Source organism: Agelaius phoeniceus, chromosome 11 (assembly GCF_051311805.1).
Source record: "Agelaius phoeniceus isolate bAgePho1 chromosome 11, bAgePho1.hap1, whole genome shotgun sequence".
Taxonomy (NCBI): Eukaryota; Metazoa; Chordata; class Aves; order Passeriformes; family Icteridae; genus Agelaius; species Agelaius phoeniceus.
The window spans coordinates 4,954,636-4,980,582 of record NC_135275.1 but is presented as its reverse complement, the minus strand read 5'-3'; the positions used below and the strand labels follow the sequence as shown (position 1 = coordinate 4,980,582).

Below are 25,947 nucleotides of genomic sequence, written 5' to 3'. Positions count from 1 at the left end.
CTCTGGGGAGGGTTCCTGTGCTCTGGGGAGGGTTCCTGTGCTTTGGGGAGGGTCCCTGTGTTCTGGGGAGGGTCCCTGTGTTCTGGGGAGGGTTCCTGTGCTCTGGGGAGGGCTCCCGTGCTCTGGGGAGGGTTCCTGTGCTTTGGGGAGGGCTCCTGTGCTCTGGGGAGGGTTCCTGTGCTTTGGGGAGGGCTCCTGTGCTCTGGGGAGGGTTCCTGTGCTCTGGGGAGGGCTCCTGTGCTCTGGGGAGGGTTCCTGTGCTCTGGGGAGGGCTCCTGTGCTCTGGGGAGGGCTCCTCTGCTTTCCAGGGAGGCAGGAGGAAGAGATTTCCTCACCATCACCTGCTGGCTGCAGGCTCTGGCAGCAGAGGTGTGAGAGCACAAACCGCAGGCAGGAAAAGCAGAACTCAGCATCAATGACATCTTCCCCAACATGGAGGAATCACAGAATGACCAGGTTGGAAGAGACCTTCAAGATCATGGAGTCCAACCTAGCCCCAACACCTCAACCAAACCCTGGCACCCAGTGCCACATCCAGGCTGTGTTAAACACACCCAGGGATGGGGACTCCACCACCTCCCTGGGCAGCCATTCCAGAACTTTATCACCCTTTCTATAAAAAAACCTTTTTCCTGCTCTCCAGCCTGTATTATCCTTGGTGCAGCTTGGTTTTTTCCTGATATTCAACTTGTATTTCCCTTGGTGCACTTTGAGGCTCTGTCCTCTCATTCTCAGTTTCTGTCTGAAGAAGGAGACCAACACCCCCTGGCTACAGCCACCTTTCAGGGAGCTGTAGAGTGACAAGGTCACCTCTGAGTTTCCTTTTCTCCAGGCAAAACAACCCCAGTGCCCCCAAACCCTATGAGGAGCTACTGAAGGGAGGGTTTTGATCTGATCTGAGAAAGTGGGAATGGAATTTTTCCTGCCCCAAACAGCCTTTAGTGCTGGAGCTGCTGCTGTAGAACATGTGAGGACAAACAAACAAGAAAAAAAATGTATAACCATGCAGGGTGATGCCTCAGGTTTTAGCTTTGTAGTTTTTTTTTTCAGATTCTGTGCTGCTTTAGTGTGTAGGTCTAAGCTTCAAAGAATACATTTCCATCCTCAGAGATTCCTTCTGATGGAGAAAAAACCCCAGTTCTGCTCAGTTTCATTTCTCCCTCTCAGCTGCAGCCCCTCAGGAAACTCCAAAGTGCTCGTGCACCTCCCTGAGCCCACGTCAAAGGTGTGGGGACATTTATCTTGTCACTCCCTTGGATCACTTTGGCTTCTCCAGATTCCTCTCTTTAGGATGTTTCCCCTGCCTCTAAACCATTCATTCTCATCCTCATGCCTCAGGTTTTGGCTTTATATTTTCAGGTTCTGTGCTGCTTTAGTGTGTGGGTCTGGGCTTTGTATCAGGGGATGCTGAGCTCTGTGCACAGAGCAGGGAGACAAAACAATTCCTGCTCCAGCTGGGCACCAAGGACAAATGATCCAAATCTCAGCCCAGGAGCACAAACCCCGTGGGCTGGAGAGAGAAAAACAAGGATGGGACTGCAGGGGCTAAAGCTGGAATGGGACAATGAACTGCAAGATGCAAATGGAGCAGAACTGATCCCAGGGACAGACCCCGTGCCTGGTTGTGCATTTTGGGACCATTTTGGTTCATCTTGGGTTCATTTTGTGACCATTTTGGTCCACCTTGGGTTCATTTCGTGACCATTTTGGTTCACCTTGGGTTCATTTTGTGACCATTTTGGTCCATCTTAGGTTCATTTTGTGACCATTTTTGTCCATCTTGGGTGCAGCCCTGGCTGGGCTCTTGTGCTGCCCAAGGTGCATCCATGGAGGAGATGCTTTGAATCAATCCCTGCTTTATTCTTTATCTCTGCCCAGCCTCTGTTCCAGGTCAGCCTGCACAAGGCATCCAGGGCACATTTTAGGGGAGCTGTTTCCACCAGGACTGGGCTCCCCCTGGATTGCTGGTGCCTGTCACATCCTCATCCCAGGAATTAAGCAGAATTGTCAGAGCTCACTGCAGGATCCAACCCAGGAAAATAAACCTGTATTATTGGTATGCAAAACCAACCCACTCTCAGCTAGCCCTTGACAAATCTGTCCAGTTGAAGAAAGTTCTTTATATCAGGAGTTATGAGGGGTTTGTTAAAGTCACAATTGACACCTTGGGTGACCCAAGGTCATGCAGGGACCTTGGCAGGGAAGTTCTCTGTCTTTGGGACAGTTTATCCAAGGGGACAGTCTCTGGATAAGTTTATTTTTCCCTATTTTCTCCAACTGGCCTCATACCCCACTGCCACCTTCAGGGCTCCTTTGAAGTTTTGTCCTCTAAGGGATTTCTGAGGGAAACAAAGCTCCAATGAACACAGTTAAACTTAGGTGAGACAAACTTTGATTTACTGCTTAGAAAATTAGAATATATTCCTGCAGGCTGTTTTTTTAATTTAGATGAGTATTTATAGCACACATTGATTATTCCAACCCAGCTCAATTTTAAGGTCTTTATAATGTAAGGGATGAGCTTTTGTTTTTTTCATTTTTACTCTGCATATTGTGTCCTCAAGCCCATCATTTGCCAAATGCTACACTGGAGTAGTAGAATATATTTATATATTAACTCTTCACACATTTAATTTAGCTTAAGAAATATTTCTGCAAGAAAAAGAAGCTGATAAATCAGACTTTTAATTGCATTTCTTGTTTTCATGGATTCTAATTCTGCAGAATCCAGCAAGGTAAAATCCAGGCTCCTGGAAACTGATGAGAAAATTTCCTTCGAATTTTGTGCCCTAACATGGCAGAAGCTTCACCTACTTGAGATGCAAAAATGCACAATTTTCAAGCATTCAGTGGTGAGGCAGCAGATTCTTTATTTTCTGAGCACCCTTTTTCTCTATTTTTTAAAACTGCACAGTGCTAAATGTAAATTCACCTTACACAGAGACATTTGCATGTGATGAATTATGGAAAGAGGTGAAATATGGACCTGGAAGTGCTCTGGGATCTTCAGGGCTCCCTGAAAATCCTTGGGGATTCCTGAAGAGCAGGAAAAACCCCAGTGGAGTGGTTTTCATTCCTCATACAAGAAACAGAGAAAATGGGCTCCTCTGAAGGAGGGAACTGCAGAGTTTTGGGGAAAAACAATGATTTTGGTGTCTGACCTTCTGTGGGGGCGCATGGGCTTTGTTCTGCAGGCAGCAGTTCTGTCTTCCCAACAGAAACTGAACCCACTCTGGGAGGATCTTTTGGGGTCAGATATTTACACAAGGCTTAGGCTGCTTTCAAGAAAAAGAAAAAAATAAGATCAAACTCTCCACAGCTTTTGTAACTGCATTTTCTTCTGTTTTGAACAGGGTTTTTAGATCCTTTGTGAGGAGTTCAGTTTATAGAGGAGTATTCTTCAGGTGGCTTAAAAAGAATCCTTGAGAATTATTATTTTTAAAGAAGTTGGATTAAAAACATTTCACCTGAAGTTACATAACCCAAGTACAGCTCCCTCCTCATTTCTGAATGAAGATGAACTCTGTGAATAATGATCAGAACCAAAATATCAATTCTGTGAATAATGATCATAACCAAAATATCAATTCTGTGAATAATGATCATAACCAAAAGTATCAATTCTGTGAATAATGATCACGACCAAAGCATTTCCCCTTTGCAAATACTTCAAATATCAGGGCTGGATGCTGTGGTTGGCATCTCCAGTATTCCTCAGGATGCTTCAAGGATGGTAAAAACCTAAAGAGAGTATGAGAAATTAATAAAAAACCCCTGGAAAAGGTTTTTTGTCAATGGGATATTGTAATTGAGCAGATCTGTAATAAAAATTGGATATTTTGAAGTGATCAGCATGGTGAGAGGAGATGAACCCCACTGCCTTTGCTGAATCTCCTGCATCCCCCTGAAAAGCCAAAAGCCAAACCCACCCCAGAGCTCTGCTTTCTGGTCAATGTAACACAAATAGAATATTTGAATAAAAAACACCTTAAAACCATCTTGGTTTGGATTCAGAGCGGTGCAGAAATTACTCAGGGTCACCTCTCCCATCAATGCCTCAGCTGAATTAAGGGTAAATATTTTGAAACCCCTGTGAGTGCATTCTGGTGGGTGTGGGAGCTGCCAAATCTCTCATCCTGAGAGCACTTGTTGGTATTTTTTCAGTAAAGTGGATCTCTAATCAACACCCTCATTTTAAAAAATTACTTGACTGCACTTCCTGCATTTATTTTAAAAAATTGAGCATCTTTATTTATCATTTATAGGAAATGACATTAACAGGCTGCCTAAAAGACCTGGTAAATTCTGGTGTCTCTGGGGCTGAAAAGATATGAAATATACACGGAAATATATGAAATATGAAAAGAGAAAGAAAGGCAATGATTATTCTTTGTGCTTTTTCCATACCATCTACAGAATGAAAAAAAATTCTTTTATTTCCAAATGCCTGAAGCTTTATAGAGTGTAGAAGGGAGAACTTTTGATGCTCTTAAGGCAAGAGGGCTCCCCATGGGGATGCTCAGCAGTCAGGGATTTTACCTTCCCCAGGGTGGGATGGTTTTCCATACCCAAAACAGCCCAGAACAATAATGCAGAGCATCCTCCTGCCCTGACCCTTTGCACTTCAGAGAAATGAAGAAGTGAAGAAAAAGGTGCTGCTCCCAAGAGATATTGGGATTTAATGATCCTCTTATCCATCCCTTTTAAAAGGAGATATTGTGATTAAATATCAATACCTTTCTACAAATGTTTCCAGCTTGCCATTTTCTCAAAAATAATGTTATCATAAAGATATCAATGATTTTTATGAATAATATCTCTGGGATATTCTGTGTACTTAACACTGGAAGGTATCTGCTTCCATATCTGCTTCAAACAATTATTCTCTCTCTTTCTGTAGCCATTGTTTATAGATGTGGTTCTCTAAAATGTGATATTCATCGTTGTAGTGTGAGAGAAGATTGCTAAAGGCCAATCAGGTTTTAGTCCACCATTTTTTCTATCAGAACAAAATTGTTCCAGGTACCTTTTCCCCCCCCCCCCCCAAAATCATGTTATCATAAGGATATCAATGATTTTTATGAATAATATCTCTGGGATATTCTGTGTACTTAACACTGGCAGGTATCTGCTTCCATATGCTCCAGAATTAAAGTAATGGAAAGCTGATTTATATTTCAAGGGATTTGAATCCTGTCCTCAGAAAATGCTGACAGGGAAATGAATTCAAAGCCTTTGGATTTCCCTGTCTCCTGTTGTGCCAGGCTGAGGGAGGGAACTTTGAGGATGAAAATGAATCAAAGAGAATGCCAGGCTCAGGAGAGTGAAAGTGGAAATCAAAGACGCTTCAGATCCCTCAGGATGCTGCTCTGGGTTGGGTTCTGCCCTTCCCACAGGCACTCACTCACCCCTGCTCTCTGGAGGGAGCATTCCAGCCCCTCTTTGCTCAGCCAGCACTCTGTACCAGAGAGGGACCTTTGGATAAATATATTCATTCTTTTCTAAATTTATTGATTCTTTTTTTAACCTAGGCCCAGTCACAGAAGGGTTTGGGTTGGAAAGGATCTTACAGATCATCCAGTGCCACCCCCTGTCATGGGCAAGACACTTTCCACTGTCCCAGGCTGCTCCAAAACTCCATCCAGCCTGGCCTTGGGCACTTCCAGGGATCCAGGGGCAGCTCTGGGCACCTGTGCCAGGATTTTCTGCCCCCTCCTCTCTGTGAACACCTGTAATAATTACATATCCTCTGAACAGAGAGAGACAGGCTTCTCCCAGGAAAATCCTGGCAAGCTGTGTAAAAGTTGTAAGAAACTCAGAGGAAAGAATTCAAACAATTATTCTCTCTCTTTCTGTAAGCATAGTTTATAGGTATGGTTCTCTAAAGTGTGATATTCATAGTTGTAGTGTGAGAGAAGATTGCTAAATCAGGTTTTAGTCCACCAGTTTTTCTATCAGAACTTTCTATAAGGGATCTTAGCAGGGAAGTTCTCTGTCTTTGGGACAGTTTATCTGTAGATTTCTAATAACAAGGTGTCTTTTCACACCTTCTGGTGATGGAGTCGCTGTGTCACCTTTGGCTGTCCCCTAAAGGTGGACAGCTTTAGTAACTGCATTACAAAAGCTAAAGGGGACAGCTAAAGGTGTCTAATGAGGGTAGACAGTGATAAACTTCAGTGATAAACTTCAGTGATAAACTTCAGTGATAAACTTCAGTGACAAACACCCTCATGGTTTCCTCAGGGGAGTACAACTGCACCTTGGGGCTGTTCCTCCTGCAATCACACCAAGCCAACCAAGATACCCCGAAATTTTAGATTAAGGAGTGTAGGAATATTTTACTCATGAAAAGCAATGAGAGGAACGAAAAGAGTTGCTTTTCCTCAAAGTCTGCTTTGCTCCAGCACTCGATTTTCCAAATTGGATGCTGCCACAGGAACATGCAACTGGTGTGGCTCCAGTATGGAGGAAGGTGCTGCCCCATTTGAACTGGGTGCTCCCTGGCTGACAACACCCCCCGGGAAATTAGCATTTCAATGGCTGGAAAGTGATCCCAGCTATAGTGCTGGCCTCCAAAGGCAGTGATGAATAAACAAAACTCCGAGTATTTAGGTCCTTCTTCTCCCGAGTTTCCATTCTCCCAATGAATTTGCTGTATTCAGCCCTCTGGAAGTGACATTAGCAGAAGGTAGCAGAGAGAGTGCCTAGCAACCCACAGAAACCCCAAAGAGAGGTGGAAAGGAAGTGATTTTCATGTAATTATTCACCCCTACAAAAGCTGCTGTCAGGTAGACACTAGAAACATAGCTGTCTTATTCTTCCCCTAACCTACTTTGGATCTTTTGAGAATCACTACCATTAAAGAGAGGGAAAAAAGAGCTTAATTCAGCCATTTTCTGCCTGGCCGTTTAAGTGCTGTTTTCCTGCTCTAATGAAGGCTCTGCTTTCAGAAGCTGTGTTGTTTAGAAAGCCCTGGGTAGTAAACTTCAGCCACAAACTCACTCCTGCATCCAAAACTCACCATTTCTGTTGCTGCTTCCCCACAATGCACAGCTCATATTTTGTTTGGGTTTAATTCCCCATTTAATGGCATTTCCCACTGAGTTGGGAGAGATAAATTAATTTTTTTTTTTTTCCAAGAAGGCATTTGGGGACAGGAGGCAGGGGCTAAAGAGTTTAATTTATTTTAGGTAACGTGGCTGGTGCCAGGCTGCTTGGATGGATCCAGTGGGTTTTTAAACTTTATTTTCTCCAGCCAGGCACCCCAGCTTTGCCCTCAGCCACAACTCCTTGGAGCTGAGGCTGCTTGCAGATAACTGAGGGATATTTTTGTGCTTTTCTTGCCATCTGGAGGAGCCTGGAGGAGCTGAGCTTCACTTGGCCAACATGACAGCAAACACTCCTGCGTGGATGGCTCTCACAATGCTGCCACTTCCAGCAGCCCCAGGCACATCTTCGGTGGATAGTCTGATTTACAGCCTCACTTTTCCACATTCACACTCCTAGCAGAGGTTCAATAAATGCAGAGAGGGTAAAAGATGTTGAAAGCTGACTTTTCAAGGGCTATATCCATTGGAAAAGAAATATATCAGAAGTAAGTTTTGTCAGAGATTGTGTTTGTTGAGGCAGTGACATCCAGAGTTGTTTATGGTGAAGAGCATCCTAAAAATTCTCAGGGCTTTAACCTGTGTCTGTAGCTGAAGTAATATTCTGCTTTGAAATTGTATTATAACAGTCTGTTTTACTGACTGTGTGTTTCAAGATTCTAGTTCTGTGTTTTCATACTCAGCAAAAAGCTTTTCATTGGGACCCCAGGGATTAACTGGTTTAATTTTATGAAATAACTTCTTTTGTCCGATTTTTAAAAACAAAATGTCTCTGAAATTAACTCTGTTCAGAAGATTTGTGGTATTTTTTTTTTTAATTAAACATATATTAAAGCTATTTTATAGTCAAATCATAGATAATTTTTTAGTCAAATATAATAAACTATAACTAAACTATACAGGTACAACAACTGTGCTGACAATGTGGGAAAATGAAGATAATAAAGTTTCTTCTTCCCTGTTGGATTTTGCCTGCAGGATTGGTAGGAATGAGATAAAATCAGTGTGCTGCTAGTCAGGGAACAGAGGATGCATGCAAGGAATGGATTCATTCCCTCTGAATGTCTGCATCCCCCGAGTGTTTGGGTTCTTTTGTGAATAGAACAGAGCCTTGACCTCTGCATTCTGAATTTTGGCAGCTGCACAGCCCAGACACTCAGCTGATTTCTGTGTTCGCTGCTATTTAAGAAGAAATTTCCCCTGATGGCAGGAGAGTGACTGGAGAGTAAATGCAAACTGCTCGGGTTCCTTTCCCTGCCTCTGCCCAGGGATTGGTGTTGCTGGCAGGGAATCGTGGTTTGAATGCACAGGTGCTGCACCCTCCTGCTCAGCTGGGCAGATGTGGTGCCCCAGCCTCTCCTCCTTCCCTTTCACCAGCACTGAAAACACCCAGGCTGCGTCTCTGCCTGCCTTCCTGGGGCTGTCCTGGCAATACAGAACATTTTCCAGCCTGAGGAACAGGGAAGTGTTAAAGGCAGCAGCCAGGTGTAGATCTGTGCTCTCCCTCCCAGTGTGGGCAGCTCCCTCTCTGCACACCAGGCCCAACAGAGGAGGCTGGGATGTGGTTGGGTGTGAAAAAGCCAAAAAAAAAAATCACTTTATTGGAAAAAAAAAAAACAGAGGTAAAATGCTGATTCATCCTCTGCTATCTATTTTAGTATTATTCCTGAAAATATATTGATATATATACATAAATGTATTTATATATATGCATAAAGATGGGACTTGTAGCAGAGGAGTGTAATAAAAGGCAATTTAGGGAATGGTTCTTTTCCTTGCACATTACAGCAGAACAACTCTGAGTTCCCTGGTGTCACCAAAAGTTCAGCTTGGGGATAAAATTGTCCTTTATTGGAGAGCCCTGGGATGTAAGACTGGAAAAAGGAGTGCTGTAAATAGGAAATATTAAAGCTCACTGTGGGGGCAATTTCAGCAAGGGCAGAACTGCTTCTCCATGTGAGTGAACTCTGAATTTTTGGGGAGGTTCTCAGCACAAGCAGCCCATGTTTTCTGTGGGGTGACAACAGCAATTCATAAAAAACCCTGGTTTTTAATGCCAGCTTCACAGTCAGGTGCTCCAGCTGGGCACTGAAAGCAGCTCCAATGATCCACGGATGGAAAAGAACTTCCCAGGATGCTGCAGATGAAAGCACAGGCTGGAATTGGAATTTTGTCTTCTTCCCAAAGCTATTAGAAATTGCTTTTTATTTTTCCTAATTTTTTTTTTTTTTTAGCATTTACTTTGGGGGTTTCCTATGGTTTATGTCAGAAATTGTTCTGAGCTCTTCCAGCAGTGCTTGGAGCTGAACTTCTCCCACCTCATTCCAGAGGAGGGGAAGGAAGCTTTTGTTAGGGAGAGCTTTAGCAGGCACTTTTGAAATGCTGTGATTCTCCAAAAGCTTCTGTTAGTGCTCTTAATTAACACTGTGCTAATTGCCCCGTGTCTGCTGGGGTCACTCTTTAGGTGCAGGTGATACCTCAAGGTCAAAACTTCACATTTTGCTGGTTTCCTACAGTTCTGCCACACTTCAACCTATCTGGCAACAGGTTGTTTTATTCAGGCATTTGTGATAAAATTCTGCAGTTATTCCATGCCCTAACCTTGAAATTTCATTTATTATCTCCTGACAGCCACGGCTTTATTTTTAAAATTCTCCTTTGAAACTGAAGGCAAATTGCTTTTTAAAATACAAACATTGCAGAGGTTCATCAAAAAGTAATGAATAATTTAAATGAAAAGAAAACCTGGAGTGATTGCTTGTTCTCTGATAACAAAATGGGAAATAAATGACTGTCAACATTTGGAACATCATGTTTTAAAGAGAAAGCACAGGTTTTAACTGGTCTGTGAGCTCTCCCATGTTCTCAGGCAGTGCTTCGTGATGGGATTGCCATTTACACTCTGGAATTAAGGATACTTTCAGCTTTGGTGTTCAACCTCACTGTTAAGAATGAGGGGGAAAAAAAGTGGATATTTGTGCAGATAAATAGTGCTTGGGCTTCAATGTGAAATGAATACCTTTGATTTTGACAGGAATTCTCAAGGGAGCAAACAGAGCTGTGTGGGCTGTAGGAAAGGCCAGGGGCAGAGAGAAAACCCAAATATTGATTTTATTTACTGGGAGAAGCCTCCTGTTGCTGTCCACATGGGGACCCTTGGGTGTGGCAGCTCCCTCAGCCCAGCCCTGGAACCCCAGATTTCACCTGAGCAGCGTCCCAGGCATCTCTGAAAGGGAATTTCCCAGAAACCTGGGAACTGGAATTTGAAATGCTGCCAAAAGAGAAGGGGGATGTGTGTGCTGCTGTACCCCCACGGGAGCAGCTGCACATCAGCCCCTGGGCTGTAAAATGAACCTTCTCAGGTGACCACAGAATGCATTTTAGTTTATTAAAAAAGCCCTGCCTATCTTTTGGGAGGATCAGACTGAAAGCAGCTGCCTGATTTGCCCGTGTTGCCCAGACATGGAACAATTTTACACAAATTTTTTTCGACACAAGTACAAAAAAATGGAGTTATTGAGCTGTTTGTCATGGAGGAAGAGCCAGTTACAGTCAGAGTGTCCTGGGAGATGCTTCCTGCATCCACACAGAGATTTCAGAACAGCTGCACTGCAGCTTCCTTAAAATATATCCAGAGAGCACAGAAAATAAAGGGAAGGTACAAAGTTGGAGAAAACCCTGGAATTTGAGATATTGTGGTTTTTATTCCATGATTTTGGGTTTTTTTCCAAAACAAACAACAATTCCATAAATTGTTTTTTATTCCATCTGAAGGAATTGCTTTTTATTCCATGATTTGGGGTTTTTTTCCAAAAGAAACAACAATTCCATGAATTGTATTTTATTCCACCTGAAGGAATTGCTTTTTATTCCACTATTTTGTTTTTTTCCAGAAGAAACAACAATTCCATCGATTGTATTTTATTCCATCTGAAGGAATTGCTTTTTATTCCATGATTTTGGTTTTTTTTCCAGAAGAAGCAACAATTCCATTGATTGTATTTTATTCCATCTGAAGGAATTGCTTTTTATTCCATGATTTTGTTTTTTTCCAGAATAAACAACAATTCCATGAACTGTTTTTTATTCCACCTGAAGTAATTGCTTTTTATTCCATGATTTTAGGTTTTTTTTCCAAAAGAAACAACAATTCCATGAATTGTTTTTTATTCCATCTGAAGGAATTGCTTTTTATTCTATGGTTTTGGTTTTTTTCTCCAAAAGAAACAACAATTCCATGAATTGCTTTTTATTCCATGATTTTGTTTTTTTCCAAAAGAAACAACAATTCCATGAACTGTTTTTTATTCCACCTGAAGGAATTGCTTTTTATTCCATGATTTTCTTTTTTTTCCAAAAGAAACAACAATTCCATGAATTGTATTTTATTCCACCTGAAGGAATTGCTTTTTATTCCATGCATGATGGAAATAATCAACACCAACACGTCCCAGGCTGTCCCTGAGGTCTCTGCTTTGCTCAGGCACTGAGCTCAGCTCAGGACAGTTATGCAATATTTTGTTTTATCCCTCTCACCCCTTGCTTGGCCCTCTAAATTCACTGCATAAGGCTTGATCATCACAAAAAAACCGGCTCAGCCTTGCAAAGGGAATTATTTCTGCACTGCCCATGTGCTTCAGACACCTCATTTATTTTATTTTCAGTGTATGGCATGACCCCATCTTAGTGACAGAAAGACATTTATATTGAGGCTAAAATGAGGGGCTGTCACTCTTCTGGGGATTTTCAGTTTGCTTTGTTAAACTGGGGGGTTTTTTAGTTGTTCCAAAAGTGACTTTAATTCACTTTATCTGCAGCAATAACTTTCTCCTTTGCTTTGGACACCCTTTAGGGCACAGCCAAGTCAAGGAGCATGTGAGAAAAGCTTGCTTGGAGTGATTTATGGACATAACATCCCATAGAAGCTTTATGGCAGGGACATGAAAAGAGCCCAATTCTCCAGAGCAGGGCTCTGTTGTCTGCACTACAGCACATCCCCCTCCTTTCTTCCTTCTCCTGCTTTCATGGCAGGAGCTGCAGAGGAGGCAGGGCATCCTCAGACAGCAGCATCCTGTGTTTGGCCAGCCCCATTCATCTCCCTGGGCACAGGAAACACCCATGCAAATGGAGATTGTGTCCCAGACCTGCCACAAGAAGGCCAAACTGAGGTTACCCACACAGATTTAAAATGGGGGCCTTGCCAGACTCAAGGGTTGGATGTTGCACAGCAGCACGTTCCATTTTTAGTAGAAAATGCTCCTGTTTATTGTTTTGTAAGGTTCTGTCCTTTGAAATTGGGATTTTTTAAATATTAGGGTTAGTTATCAAAGTTTTTGAGTTTAATTTTAATCTTGTTTGGGCATGGCAACTTTTAATATGACTTGAATAAAGCTAAAAAAGTTATTTACTTCCCTTAAGGTAGGAGCTGATGGAAACTAGAAAACTGTTCCAATCCCAAGTTTGTGAGGGCTAAATTGAATTTATTATCACTGACCTAAGGGTGTTCAAGGTCCAAATTCCATGAAGAACCCACAGGGTGTTCTCTGGTGTTCTCAGGTCCTTTCCTCATGGCAGAGAAGCATTGAGCTGTGTCACCTTTCAGACAAACGCCCTCTTTGGTCTGCCCCAGGTCCTCCTCTGGGTCCCTGCCCTTCAGAATGTCATTGCTCTGCATGGAAAAGAGAACAGCTCCTGGTTTAAGGCAGGCTCAGCACTCAGAAATATCCCATCGTGGTTTTGTGGCTGTGGGCTGGGTGGGTGGCACCTGGATTTGGGATTGGTGTCTGCAGGAGCCCATCAAGCTGGAATGGGAACAACTTCCCTGAGGTGCCTTTGGGAAGGGACACAGGCTAATGAACAATCAGACTAATGAACAATCAGACTAATGAACAATCACACTAATGAACAATTGGAGACCTCACCAAATCCTCCTGCCACGAACTGAGCGCTGCAGCCTGAGGCTAAATGTCAGCTGGTCCCTGCTGTAGGGGAAGGAGATGGAGAACTGATCTGAAATGTCATTTTCAGGGCTTTGAAGGGCTGGTGTGTCTGGCAGTTTACACCAGGGTTACTCCAGCTCTTGTGGGTTTTCAGCCACAGAAAATCTACCTGTGGGTTCTAAATGGATGTTCCTGTTTGCCACTTTTCTGATCACTTCTGGCCATTTTAGAAAGCTGAAAGGGTTAAATGACACTTGTCCTCTGAGCATCCAACCCAAAAGAAGCCATACAGATTCTGTTATTCCATTCAGTAAATAAAACTGCTTCTCCATTCCTATTTAAACATCAGCTCTAAGTTCGGAGGGAATTTCTAGACTGATGTCAAAGAGTGCAACAAAACCTCTCCTCAGTCTGATCCCAGCTTTAGAGAATATGTGAATGTTTCCTTGCAGAAGGGGTTTCTCAGAGTGTTTGCCACTTTTTAGGCTGACTCCCTGTGGGATGTGATGGTTTTTTTTTTTCCTTTGAAGGACAGAGCAGCACTTGTGATGCTCCTCTCAGTGCCCTGCCCTGCAGCTGGGGGAGGGCAGGGAGGGAAGGGAAAAGGGAAAAGGGAAAAGGGAAAAGGGAAAAGGGAAAAGGGAAAGGAAAAGGGAAAAGGGAAAGGAAAAAGGGAAAAGGGAAAAGGGAAAAGGGAAAAGGGAAAAGGGAAAAGAAAAGGGAAAGGGAAAAGGGAAAAGGGAAAAGGGAAAAGGGAAAGGGAAAAGGGAAAGGAAAAAGGGAAAAGGGAAAAGGGAAAGGGAAAAGGGAAAGGGAAAAGGGAAAAGGGAAAAGGGAAAAGGGAAAATGGAAAGGGAAAAGGGAAAAGGGAAAGGAAAAAGGGAAAAGGGAAAGGGAAAAGGGAAAAGGGAAAAGGGAAAGGAAAAAGGGAAAAGGGAAAGGGAAAAGGGAAAGGAAAAAGGGAAGGGAAAGGAGAAAGAAGAAAGGGGAAAGGGAAAGGGGAAAGGGAAAGGGAAAGGGAAAAGGGAATGGAAAGGGGAAGTGGAAAAGGTTAGGGTTAGGGAAAGGGGAAAGGGAAAGGGAAAGGGAAAGGGAAAGGGGAAAGGGAAAGGGGAAAGGGGAAGGGGAAAGGGGAAGGGGAAAGGGAAAGGGGAAAGAGAAAGGAAGGATCCGTGTGCTGATCCAGTTTCCCAGCTTTTGTGTGGGCCCCAGCAGAAGGAGCATTTCAGCTGACCCACGCTCCTCACAGCTTTTTGGGAGCTTCCACTCTTGTTGAAGAGCCTGTCTGTCAGAGGGCTCTCTGTGTGCAGCTTCTCCTGCTGAGGCTCTGGGATGTAACCAGCTGTGTCTTATTCGGGGTGACAGCAACGAAACCCTTTAAGCCTCTGATGTAAATCAAATGTGATCTTAATGTTATTTCTAAACAGAAACACTCAACAGCTCCAGAGAGCGAGGTCTCACTTGATCACTGTAAAACAAACACATCCCCTTTGTGTGTTCAGGAGGATTTGATGGCTGTTATTAGTACTGAAATCATTCCTGTGCTCCCCCTTCCCTGGCTCCAGCTCCAGCAGGGCATGGCTGCACAGCCACTGCCTCTGAGCACCACTCAGGCTTTGGTGTTCTGGTTGCTCTGATGTAATGAAGAATTTAAAGAGATCATTTATCCCAGGAAAACAGGATTTTTATTGGATGGCAGCTCTGTGGGTTTGGGTTCTCCATATCTCCATATCCAGGACTTCAAGGGGTACCTTCACCTCCAGTGGGAGCACACCCACACTGCTCAGGGGGAATAAATGGCTTTATTGCAATACTGTTAAAGCAAAATGAACCTGCTCAACAATGTTCTGAGGTTGCTCTGAGGAGAAGAACCTCACTGTGGCAACTCAGGCTTCCTTTGCTCTGATTTCAAATTGTTTGCATCACTTTAGGATACAAATGTTCCCACAATGGCATTACAGAGCTACTGACTCGTTCAGCTCTGCAGAACATTTATTTGTTGATTGTACAGTGACCAGAGCTGTAATTTTGTGCCTGTTGGATCCATTAAATTTTGCTGAAAACATCCTTTTTCTGGAAAAGACATCCCTTCTTTCCCCAGCTTAATTTATGTCTTATCTGTATTTATGAATTATATTATTATAACTAATATAGATAAAAATACATATTAATATATAATCTATATATATTAATTATAATAATATAATTAATTGGAATAATATAATTAATTATAATAATAAATATAATTATATATAAATATATATAAATAAATATATTTAAATATATAATAATAAATATATAATATTTATATAAATTATATATTAATATATAATTTATATATATTAATTATAATAATATAATTAATTCTAATAATAAATATAAATTTTATATATTAATTATAATAGTATAATTCATAAATATAGATAATAGATAAATATTATATATTTATGTATTATCTGTATTATATTATTATATAATACAGATAATATATTTATGTGCTACAGGAATAGCACATTAATGTATTATCTGTATTATAATAATTTATTATTATATAGTATTATAATATATAATTATTATATATTTATTATATATAATAAAAATATATTATTGTATATTATATATACAACATATTATATATTTATGTGCCTTAGGAATAGCACATTTTGTCTTTAGAGCAATTATTCACACTAAAGTTTTAAATTTGAGTAAATAACTGTCCAACAGGAGTGAGATAAATGCAGGTGATTCCATCTAGGCTGCAATTACTAAAACTATCTAAAAGCAATTAATGAATGTAATGGGTGAGGTTCTTCTCTAGGAATTCTGTCTCCCTTTCCACTTCAGGCTGAGCCTGTAAAGACCAGCAGGGATGGGGAGGGGAATTTCCCTCTCACCACGTTATTTTTTTTTCAATTTATGATTTGTAAAAGCTTTGCCAGACCCTCTCCACCTGCAGAGCCGCGTGTGCAGGTTTGCAGGCCGCGTTTGGCAGGAGGGGGATTTCTCCTGGCTGCTCTCTGAAGCTCTCCCTGCTCTGTGTCTCCAGGTGTGGGTGGATGCTGGCACCCAGATCTTCTTCTCCTACGCCATCTGCTTGGGGTGCCTGACAGCCCTGGGGAGTTACAACAACTACAACAACAACTGCTACAGGTAACAGCCTGCAGCCTGCAGCTCTGCTCTTGGGGGGACACCTGGAGCCACTGCCCTTCCCCTTTTATTCCATGGATAACCAGAAGCACACATGGTTTTGTGGGACAGAGATCTGTAATGTTCCTTGGAATGGCTCCAGAGGAACTCTGCTCTAAAATGTGGTGTTTTCATCCCTTTTGGTCAAATCTGAGCCTTCCACAACCCCTCAGCACACACAGAGATAGGAATTTCATGTAAAAATGCAGGATTTCAGGCAGGTATCATTGAATAACTCACTTCCTCTCAAACCACGACACTGTGTGCATTACTTCAGCTGCTTTTTGAAAAGGGCTACCAGAAATTGTCATTAAAAATCACCTCAGTTTGGTCCATGCTCTGACTGCCACTTTTCTCCATTTTTGGGAAGTTTGCAGCCCCCAACCCAGAGGGAATGGGGGGCATTTCATGGTTTATCTCTGTATTCCCATAACCACACATGGTTTTGTGGGGCAGAGATCTGTAATGTTCCTTGGAATGGCTCCAGAGGAACTCTGCTCTAAAATGTGGTGTTTTCATCCCTTTTGGTCAAATCTGAGCTTTCCACAGCCCCTCAGCACACACAGAGATAGAAATTTCATGTAAAAATGCAGCATTTCAGGCAGGTATCACTGAATGCATGTTCATTACTTCAGCTGCTCTTTGCAAAGTGCTACCAGAAATTGTCATTAAAAACCACCTCAGTTTGGTCCATGCTCTGAGTGCCACTTTTCCCCATTTTTTTGGGAAGTTTTCTGCCCCCAACCCAAAGGGAATGGGGGGCATTTCATGGTTTATCTCTGTATTCCCATAAGCACACATGGTTTTGTAGAACAGAGATCTGGAACTGCCCCAGAGGAACTCTGCTCTAAAATGTGGTGTTTTCATCCCTTTTGGTCAAATCTGAGCTTTCCACAGCCCCTCAGCACACACAGAGATAGGAATTTCATGTAAAAATACAGGATATCATTGAATGTGTGTGCATTACTTCAGCTGCTTTTTGCAAAGTGCTACCAGAAATTGTCATTAAAAACCACCTCAGTTTGGTCCATGCTCTGACTGCCACTTTTCCCCATTTTTGGGAAGTTTGCAGTCCCCAACCCAAAGGGAATGGGGGGCATTTCATGGTTTATCTCTGTATTCCCATAAGCACACACAGGTGGTTTTGTAGGACAGAGATCTGTAATGCTCCTTGGAACTGCCCCAGAGGAACCCTGATACAAAATGTGGTGTTTTCATCCCTTTTGGTCAAATCTGAGCCTTCCACAGCCCCTCAGCACACACAGAGATAGGAATTTCATGTAAAAATGCAGGATTTCATTGAATGCGTGTGCATTACTTCAGCTGCTTCTTGAAAAGTGCTACCAGAAATTGTCATTAAAAATCACCTCAGTTTGGTCCATGCTCTGACTGCCACTTTTCCCCATTTTTGGGAAGTTTTCTGTCCCCAACAAAGAGGGAATGGGGGGCATTTCATGCTTTATCTCTGTATTCCTAAGGAGGGAATTCTCAATGACTTCAGGAGGTTTTTCATCTCTCCTGAGTCAATGGCCAAAGGATTGATTTGCACAAAATCCCCCCTGTTCCACATTTCTGGCATGGGCAGCACTATGAGCACTGGTCTTTTCTTCTGGAATTCATGGTTATTGAATTAGTTCTCCTAAAATTCCTACAAGGACAGTTTGGTTATAGTGACTCCATTGAGATCTCCAGACAGAGAATTAATATTTCATTTTTCCATGAGGGAAATAACACAGTCCAAAAGTGAAAGGATCCTAAACAAACCACCCCCAAACCCCCAAATTTATTTAAATTCTTCATTATTCAGTTTTATTTGGAGACCTCAGGAGGCAGTTTTAAGAAATCCTCCTTCTTTCCATGTCTTAGCAAGACAAAATGTTTTGCTGCAGGAAGTGGTGTGAGTCCCCTAAAACCTCCAGAACTGCTGCTAATGAACATTTCCCCTAATTAGCACAAGCTTTAGCAAAGACATCACTCCACTCCTATCTTATTCAGTTTTATTTATATTTATTTATATTTCTTTCCAGTTGTACCCCAGCTAGAAACAGTCAGTGCCTCAAGGAGTGCAGGAAAGCTTCTCCTGAGTTTTTTGGGGTTTTTTTTACAAAAAGCAGGAGTTTTTGGATTTATGGAATTTTCTTTCCTTCTCCCTGACCCTGGGGCTCAGCTGGTAAAACTCTGTCTGAAGCTCCAGAGCAGGATGCTGCAGCCAAACACCTTTTACTCCATCCAGGCTCCAAAATTCCCCTCACAAAACATTTCCCAAATTTCCCAGCTAGGGAATAGATGTTAATGTGTCCTGACATGTGATTTTTAATGAGTCTGAGGAAAGGGGGAGGGCAGCAGTGAAGAGCAGAACGTGGCCAAGCTGGGCAGGGCAAGACATAAACAGAGCTCTGATGTGAAAATGACAATTTTGTATCCTAACCAGCACTTTAAAATAATAAAATCAAGCTGGGGGGTTTTTCTCCTGCAATTCTCACAGTCTGATTGTAACATCAACATTTTCTGTCATTTTTTACTCCATTTTATTTTTTCCCTAAGGAAAATAATGGCAAGAGGTATTTCAGTGGGAAATGGGAAAGTCTGAACTGCACGAGGGCCTTGTGAATGTAAAGATTTTAATTTAAATAATTTAAAGATAGAAACCTGATTGAATTCATTCACATGGTAAATGAATTGCAAAAATCACTTTGTGTCTTTAAATGGGAAATGAATTTTGATCATCTTTAGGTATCTTTGATTGAAAAACATTGAAACTGCTCCTTCCTGGGTGTCCCAGAGTGTGGATCCCAAGGGACCCCTCTGAGAAGGTGAAACCCTGGCAGAGTTTCCCCACAGGGATCACACACAGGTGTTCTGGTGTTTCCTCTGATCTGTATCCACCTCAAAATCCCAAATCCATGCCCAGGTATGAGTCCAGGGTCAGCTCCCCTGTTCCCACTGTGGAGCAGGAGATAAAGGAGGGATTTCACACATGGACAAAACTTTTAGGACCTGAAAATTTGTCCTTTGTCCAGCTTCTGGTCTAGGAGGAAAAGAGAAATGGGAATTTCTCCATTGGGTCTTGAGGAACCCATAAAGGCAAGGAAGGGACTGGAGGGATGCCAGGGGCTCTGTGGGCTCAGAGAGGCTCCTCAGGAAGGCAGGATGAATTTTCAGAATTCAGAATTTTCCTGTCAGGCAGGGAGAGGAGAAGTGATGCACATCTTGAATTATTCAGGTGATTGCCAGGAGTTTAATTTGGAAGAATGTGAAGTTTTCATAAAAATTTGAAGTTTTCCTTTCACTTGAAATCAGTCTGGGCTTCAGTCAGGCTCTGATGTCCTCCTGCCAAGGGTGCACATAAAAAATTCATGTTGCCCTTCCCATGGTTCCTGAGCATTTGTGTTTTAAAACTCATTGGTTTCACAATCAGTGGATCCAGATCCCCCTTCTGGTTTTTCTTCCCATAGCAGAAAAGAATCCCTGAACTACAGGGTCCTTCTGCCTATGGGATAAAATCCAGGAGCTGAGGGGTTGGTGGAACTGCTGCAAAGCCAAGGGAAGGGAAACTGGAGGTTGTATTTTTATGAGAGAAGCTGTGCTCAGTCTGTAACTGCCTCCCTGGCATGGAACCTTTCAGCTGGGGTGGTGTTATCTGAAATGAACAGGAACTCACTGCCTGGGGAGGATGAAAATCCCCTTTTTCCCATTTTCTTGGAGAATTATCCTGCAGATAATTGGTACCATGCTGCTGTGGTTTGCCAGAGTTCCCTGAGAGAGGAGATCCCTGGGATCCTCTTGTTCTGTGGGGTTGTCCAGCTGGACTCTGCCCCACTTTAGGGGCTGATGCTTTGAGAAGGCTGCCCTAGAACAGAATAAAGAGAATAAAGCAGGGTGTGATGGTGTTCACAGGGGTCTTAGGATGAGGGAAGAGATGAGGATTTGACTCCATTTGACTCCATGTTTCAGAAGGCTGATTTATTATTTTATGATATATATTACATTAAAACTATACTAAAATAATAGAAGAAAGGATTTCATCAGAAGGCTGGCTAAGAATAGAAAAAGAAAGAATGGTAACAAAGGCTTGTGGCTCAGACTCTCTGTCCAAGTTAGCTGGGCTTTGATTGGCCATTAATTAGAAACAACCCCATGAGCCCAATCCCAGATGCACCTGTAGCATTCCACAGCAGCAGATAACCATTGCCTACATTTTGTTCCTGAGGCCTCTCAGCTTCTCAGGAGGAAAAATCCTAAGGAAAGGATTTTCCATAAAATGTGTCTGTGACAGCAGGGATTTATTCAAAGCATCTCCTCCATGGGTGCACCTTGGGCAGCACAAGAGCCCAGCCAGGGCTGCGCCCAAGATGAACCAAAATGGCTCCAAAATGAACCCAAGGTGAACCAAAATGGTAACAAAATGAACCCAAGGTGAACCAAAATGGTCACAAAATGAACCCAAAATGAACCAAAATGGTCACAAAATGAACCCAAGATGAACCAAAATGGCCCCAAAATGGCCCCAAAATGCACAACCAGGCACGGGGTCTCTCCCTGGGATCAGTTCTGCTCCATTTGCATCTTGCACTTCATTGTCCCATTCCAGCTTTAGCCCCTGCAGTCCCATCCTTGTTTTTCTCTCTCCAGCCCACGGGGTTTGTGCTCTTGGGCTGAGATTTGGATCATTTGTCCTTGGTGCCCAGCTGGAGCAGGAATTGTTTTGTCTCCCTGCTCTGTGCACAGAGCTCAGCATCCCCTGATATGAACCCAGACCCACACACTAAAGCAGCACAGAACCTGAAAATATAAAAGCCAAAACCTGAGGCATCGTTGCCAGGGGCTTCAGCCTTTATCTCCCACTGAGGAACCAGCAGCTCTCCAGTACCCTGTGCCACAGCATTCCTCAGCAGGAAATATCTTGTTCAGACTGCATTTGAAGCAGGGAATTATCTAAAGCAAATCTTATCTGAAGGAAACAGCCCGTGCCCAGTGGAGGCATCATCTGGCTGCATCCCCCCAAAGCAGGAGCTCGCTTTTTCCTCCAAAGGATTGTAAAATTCATCTTTCTGACCTCTCTTATCATCAGGGTTTCATCACACTCAGCTGCAATTTCTTGGTGTTGAACTCACCAGGTCCTGAGGTGAGAGAGGTGGGGTGAGAGTCCCTCCAGAGCTCTTCAGAGCTGAAATTCGCTGAGAAGGTCAAGAAGGGGCTGATTTTCCTTTTTTTTTCTTTTTTTTTTTTTGTATCTCTGCTAAACACAACGGCCTCTGTGCTCCTCAGTCCTTTATTTTGTATTGCTATTTTGCTTAAAATGTCCAAAGTGTAGAACTGGCCTGGCTGGGCATAACTACAGGGAGAATTTCATATGAAAAGCAAATAAATAAAGGTTAGAATTGTATTTTCAGCAAGTATTTCACTGCAAATGAACAGTGTGAGAGTGTCCAGGCATGAAGGAAGTGTGAACATCACTTGTCCATGTCTGACTCTCCAGTACAAATAGGAATATTCATTCTTTTTTATTGCTGGGCACATTTTAACAATTTCTAGATGTTGTGCCACGGAGATTATTTTTACTCTGAAATTGTTGTGAAAACATAAAACCTTCCCAAAATAATAATTCAATGAAGTGTAGGTGAGGTGATGAGAGGGAAGGCAAAGCCTCCATGGCCCAGAGGCTGAGCTGGTCCTTGGCTTTGCAGCTCAGGGATGTGCAGGTGCTCCCTGCCAGGGGAATGGTTGTGCCTGGTGCCTCAGAAGAGCTTTGGGCACATCTGGGAGCCACTGCAGGGCTCATCAGTGAAGGAACAAGCTGCTGGAACTGCTCACCTCACTTTGAGCTCCAAAAATGGATGAGATGTTGTTAAAAATACTAAATGAGACAAATATTTAGTAGGGAGATCAGCAGAGAAGTTTGGAGGAAAGAATTGCCAAGACTTTGAAGGAGGAATGGTCTCTCATTCTCAACAGCAAATCTGTGACAAAGATGTGATCCTGTACTGAATTATTGAAGCTGTGAATTAGGAATCTGCTGGATTTTACAGGGTGCTTTCTTCTTATTGATAACTTGCACAAAAATTTGCTTCAGAGCCACAGTGGGATGGGGATGAAGCAGATTAGGGGTGGGCTTGAGACAGCCCTGGGCTTGCCTTGTGTTTCAGGGGGTTAGAACCCTAACTGACCCCAGACATGCAGGGTGGATTGTGACTTTCTCAGCACACAGCTGTCTCTGCAAGCAGCCTCCAAGGAGGGACTGTCAGCATCAGTCATCTGCCCCTCCTGGAGAGCTGTCAGAGCAGCAGGAGCAGCAAGATTTCCCTGGGCTCTGGGGGAAATCACACTTTTCTGCAGGAGGATCTTCCTTTTCTGTCAAGTGATTTACTCTGGTGACATTTGCAGCCCAGGTGAATTCTCCTTCACCTTGGCCTTGTCCTTGTCGTGGTTTGAAGTGTGGGATGTGTTTGTCTGAGACATCTCTGGCCCTGCACTGCCTTTGCCTCTTTTTAGACACCTCTGTAGGCATGCACACACTTCCAGATTATGCACAGCGCTTTTCATTTCTTAAATTTGTCCAGCAACCAAGCTGCATGGATATATTTTGCCAATATATTGCATGGATATATTTTTCCAATGTTCTTTAACAGGGATAGAAGGAGCTAAGATCTGACCACAAGGTTTTGGTTTTTTTCCCCAGCAAACAAACATTACCATTTAATAGAGTTTATTCATGAGTTCATACCCTCTGGAATCTATTGGTATAATTATTATGGAGAAATTGTTCTTAACAATTATTACAATTGTTCTTAACAATTAATATTATGTTTGACATAGGTTTTACATGTTTTTTAAAGATTTTACTGGAATACTGCGAATGACTTGCAACAAGTCAACTGCAGCAGTTACAACACAAGCAAGGATATTCTGATGGTGTTCTCCTAATTCATGATTGCTCTCAGGAATCATCTGAGTTGGGACCTGACTGTTAATGAACAACACTGTTAATGAACTTTCCATTCCTGCAGCCCAGGGTTCTGTCAGTCCTCTGGCTGAGTGGATGGGAGGAACCCCAGCTCTGGAGATCAACTGCAGTGTTTTTTATTTATATTTTCAGAGACTGCATCATGCTCTGCTGCTTGAACAGTGGCACAAGCTTTGTTGCTGGTTTTGCTATCTTTTCAGTTCTTGGATTTATGGCTTATGAACAAGGCGTGCCCATTGCAGAAGTTGCAGAATCAGGTGAGTTCCAAAGCAGATTTCTGAGTTAACAAGAAATGCCCAGAGGCTGAGGCCAGAGTTCACAGTCTGTGCCATGGCCTGTGGAGGAGATGACTCAATGGAAGAACTGCTGCAGGAAGAGTTCTGATCTATTTTTGTGGCCATACATTTGTGTGTGAAAAAGATGAATGTTGCTGTGCATAGAACCAAATTCAGGAATTCAGGGAGTCACAAACTACACAAACTTTCTCCAGCTGAGCATCCAGAATGTTGTTTAGCAGACATAAACTCAGTTGAGAGTGTTAATCCTCCTCATTTGCATTCCACCCTCTTTCAATGAGACAGACTGAAATCCACAAATATTTATTCCTTCTGGAAAAAAAAAAATAAATGTAAAAGGATATTAAAGAAAAGAAGCTGCAGCTGTTAAAAGAAATCAGAAGGGCACACAAAACCAGATTTATGAAAAATTAACCATCCACAACCATCATTGGAGCTGGGCATGCAATGGAAGTTACTCCACACCTTTGTGGCTGTAACATCTTCAAGCAGAAGGAAAAGAACAGGAGGCTGCATCCCCAAAAAAACCCCACCCAAAACAAAAACCTCCAAAAAACCAAAAAAACAAACAAAAAACCCAAAAAAACCCAACCAACCAAAAAAAAAAAAAACCAACAAAAAACCCCAAACAAACCAATGTAATGCTGAGCTGTTGAGGAGGAAAAATTACAGAGGAAAAATGACTCTCATGGAGTTAATCCCAGGAAAACTGCAAAACAAGCAGGGCTTCACTGATGCTCTCATGGAAAACATTTATCTTTTCCTCAAATCCATACAACTGGTTTCCACTTCATTATAGGAGCTTGTAAATGCTGCTTTAATTGAAGAAGCAGCAGAGTGTGACAGATCTGCACTGAAGTTACTGCAGCAGGAGCACAGAGTTCTCCTGTAGTGGCTGGGCTCATAAAAAGCAGCTGATAAATAAAACCAGAAAAACATGAGCAGGGTGAGAAGCTATCTTAGCAGATATGAGAAGTTATCAGTTACAAAAATGTTCTATTTTGAAGATTTCTCTAAATATGTAGCCAATGTCACACAGCAGCAGCACCCCAAACCACAGAGCAGGATGGCAACCAACCTTTGCATGCACCAGGTTAGGAGAAAACTAATAATATATGTTTATTGTGAAAACATAAAACCTTCCCAAAATAAAGACTCCAGGAGATGTTCCTAAGTTATAGATGAAGACTCCAGGAGATGTTCCTAAGTTATAGATGAAGACTCCAGGAGATGTTCCTAGGTTATGTAAGGCAATCACAGGAGCACAGCTATGATTTATTCAGGGATGTTTGCAGAGCTGCACAGCCACACAAGAAAGAGGAACAGAAAGCACTGGGATGTCTGAAGAGAAGCTGAGCATCCTTTGGCCAGGATGCAGCCTTTGTGCCATTTCTGATAAGCCTCATCAGCAGTTGTTTAGACTGTGAGAGATGCAGAGTTTGTCGAGGAGTTCAGCCTTGGTTTAGCTCCTGTTATCTGCCATGGCAGAAGAATGAGGTTCTCATGGGCTGACCCTGAGCAGCAGCTGGGCATCCTCACTGCTGCTCACTCTTCCACAGGGGATGGGGAAGGCAGCAGGAAGAGTGACCAAATGGGTGTATCCAGATAAAACAGTCTGAAAAGTGATGCTGAGTGAGGCCTGCTCAGCCAGAGCCACACTTGTGGTGTCAGCAGTGCTGTTCTCCCACAGCTCAGGCTGCTCTGGAGGAGCTGAACTCCATCCCAAACACCCACACAAGAATAAACTTTTCATTTCTTTTCTCCTTTTCAGGACCAGGGCTTGCATTCATTGCTTACCCTAAAGCTGTCACCATGATGCCTCTGTCTCCTCTGTGGGCAGCTCTGTTCTTCATGATGCTCATTTTCCTGGGTCTGGACAGTCAGGTATGAAACAAACCCCACTGCAATGAGCTTCAGCTTTTTGGTCCACCTAAATCACCCCTAAACAGCATCAGCCTGATCAAAGACTGAACCCTAACTTGATTCTCTGCTATTTTAAATCTTGGTTGTGATGCTGGATATTCCTTCATGATTCCCTGCAAAGGCTGGTTCAGCCTTACTCCAGCTCTCATTATTAACAGAGAAATCAGTCTGAACATCAACAGGGCTGATTAAAATTCACGCTTCAGTAAAATACCAGCCCATTCTTAAAGCACTTGGCAATGAATTTTGAAGCTGAATATCAGATAGGGATAATGTAATTTTCCATGGTGTATTTTTACTGCAAGATACCACGGCAAGGAATGTGCAGTCATATCCTGCAGCAAAGGGGCAGCACAGAAGTCGTTGTCCTTGTGTGACTGTAAAAATTACAGGAGCTGCTCAAAGAAAAATGTGAAGTGCCTGAGATTTTTAGCATGCAGCTCAGCCCTTGGCATGACTGGGTGCAGAAAGTTTATGATTCTACAGCTCAGCAGTGCTCATTCTGCATGACATTTCCAATCCTTAAATTTAAT

General features: G+C 42.7%; 1 protein-coding gene across 10 annotated transcripts in view; it reads left to right on the top strand.

Annotated features, from left to right (window-relative positions):
- SLC6A11 (solute carrier family 6 member 11) overlaps positions 1-25,947 on the top strand; it is a 112,714-nt gene that overhangs the window by 72,689 nt on the left and 14,078 nt on the right. For all 10 annotated transcript variants that reach the window (XR_013183808.1, XR_013183807.1, XR_013183809.1 and 7 more), the window contains exons 8-10: positions 16,092-16,195; positions 23,328-23,452; positions 25,263-25,375. Coding sequence is in view for 2 of the 10 variants with exons in the window: in XM_077184266.1 (XP_077040381.1) it covers positions 16,092-16,195; positions 23,328-23,452; positions 25,263-25,375 (342 nt within the window). In the remaining 8 variants the exon portion in view is untranslated. The remainder of the gene's footprint in view (positions 1-16,091; positions 16,196-23,327; positions 23,453-25,262; positions 25,376-25,947) is intronic.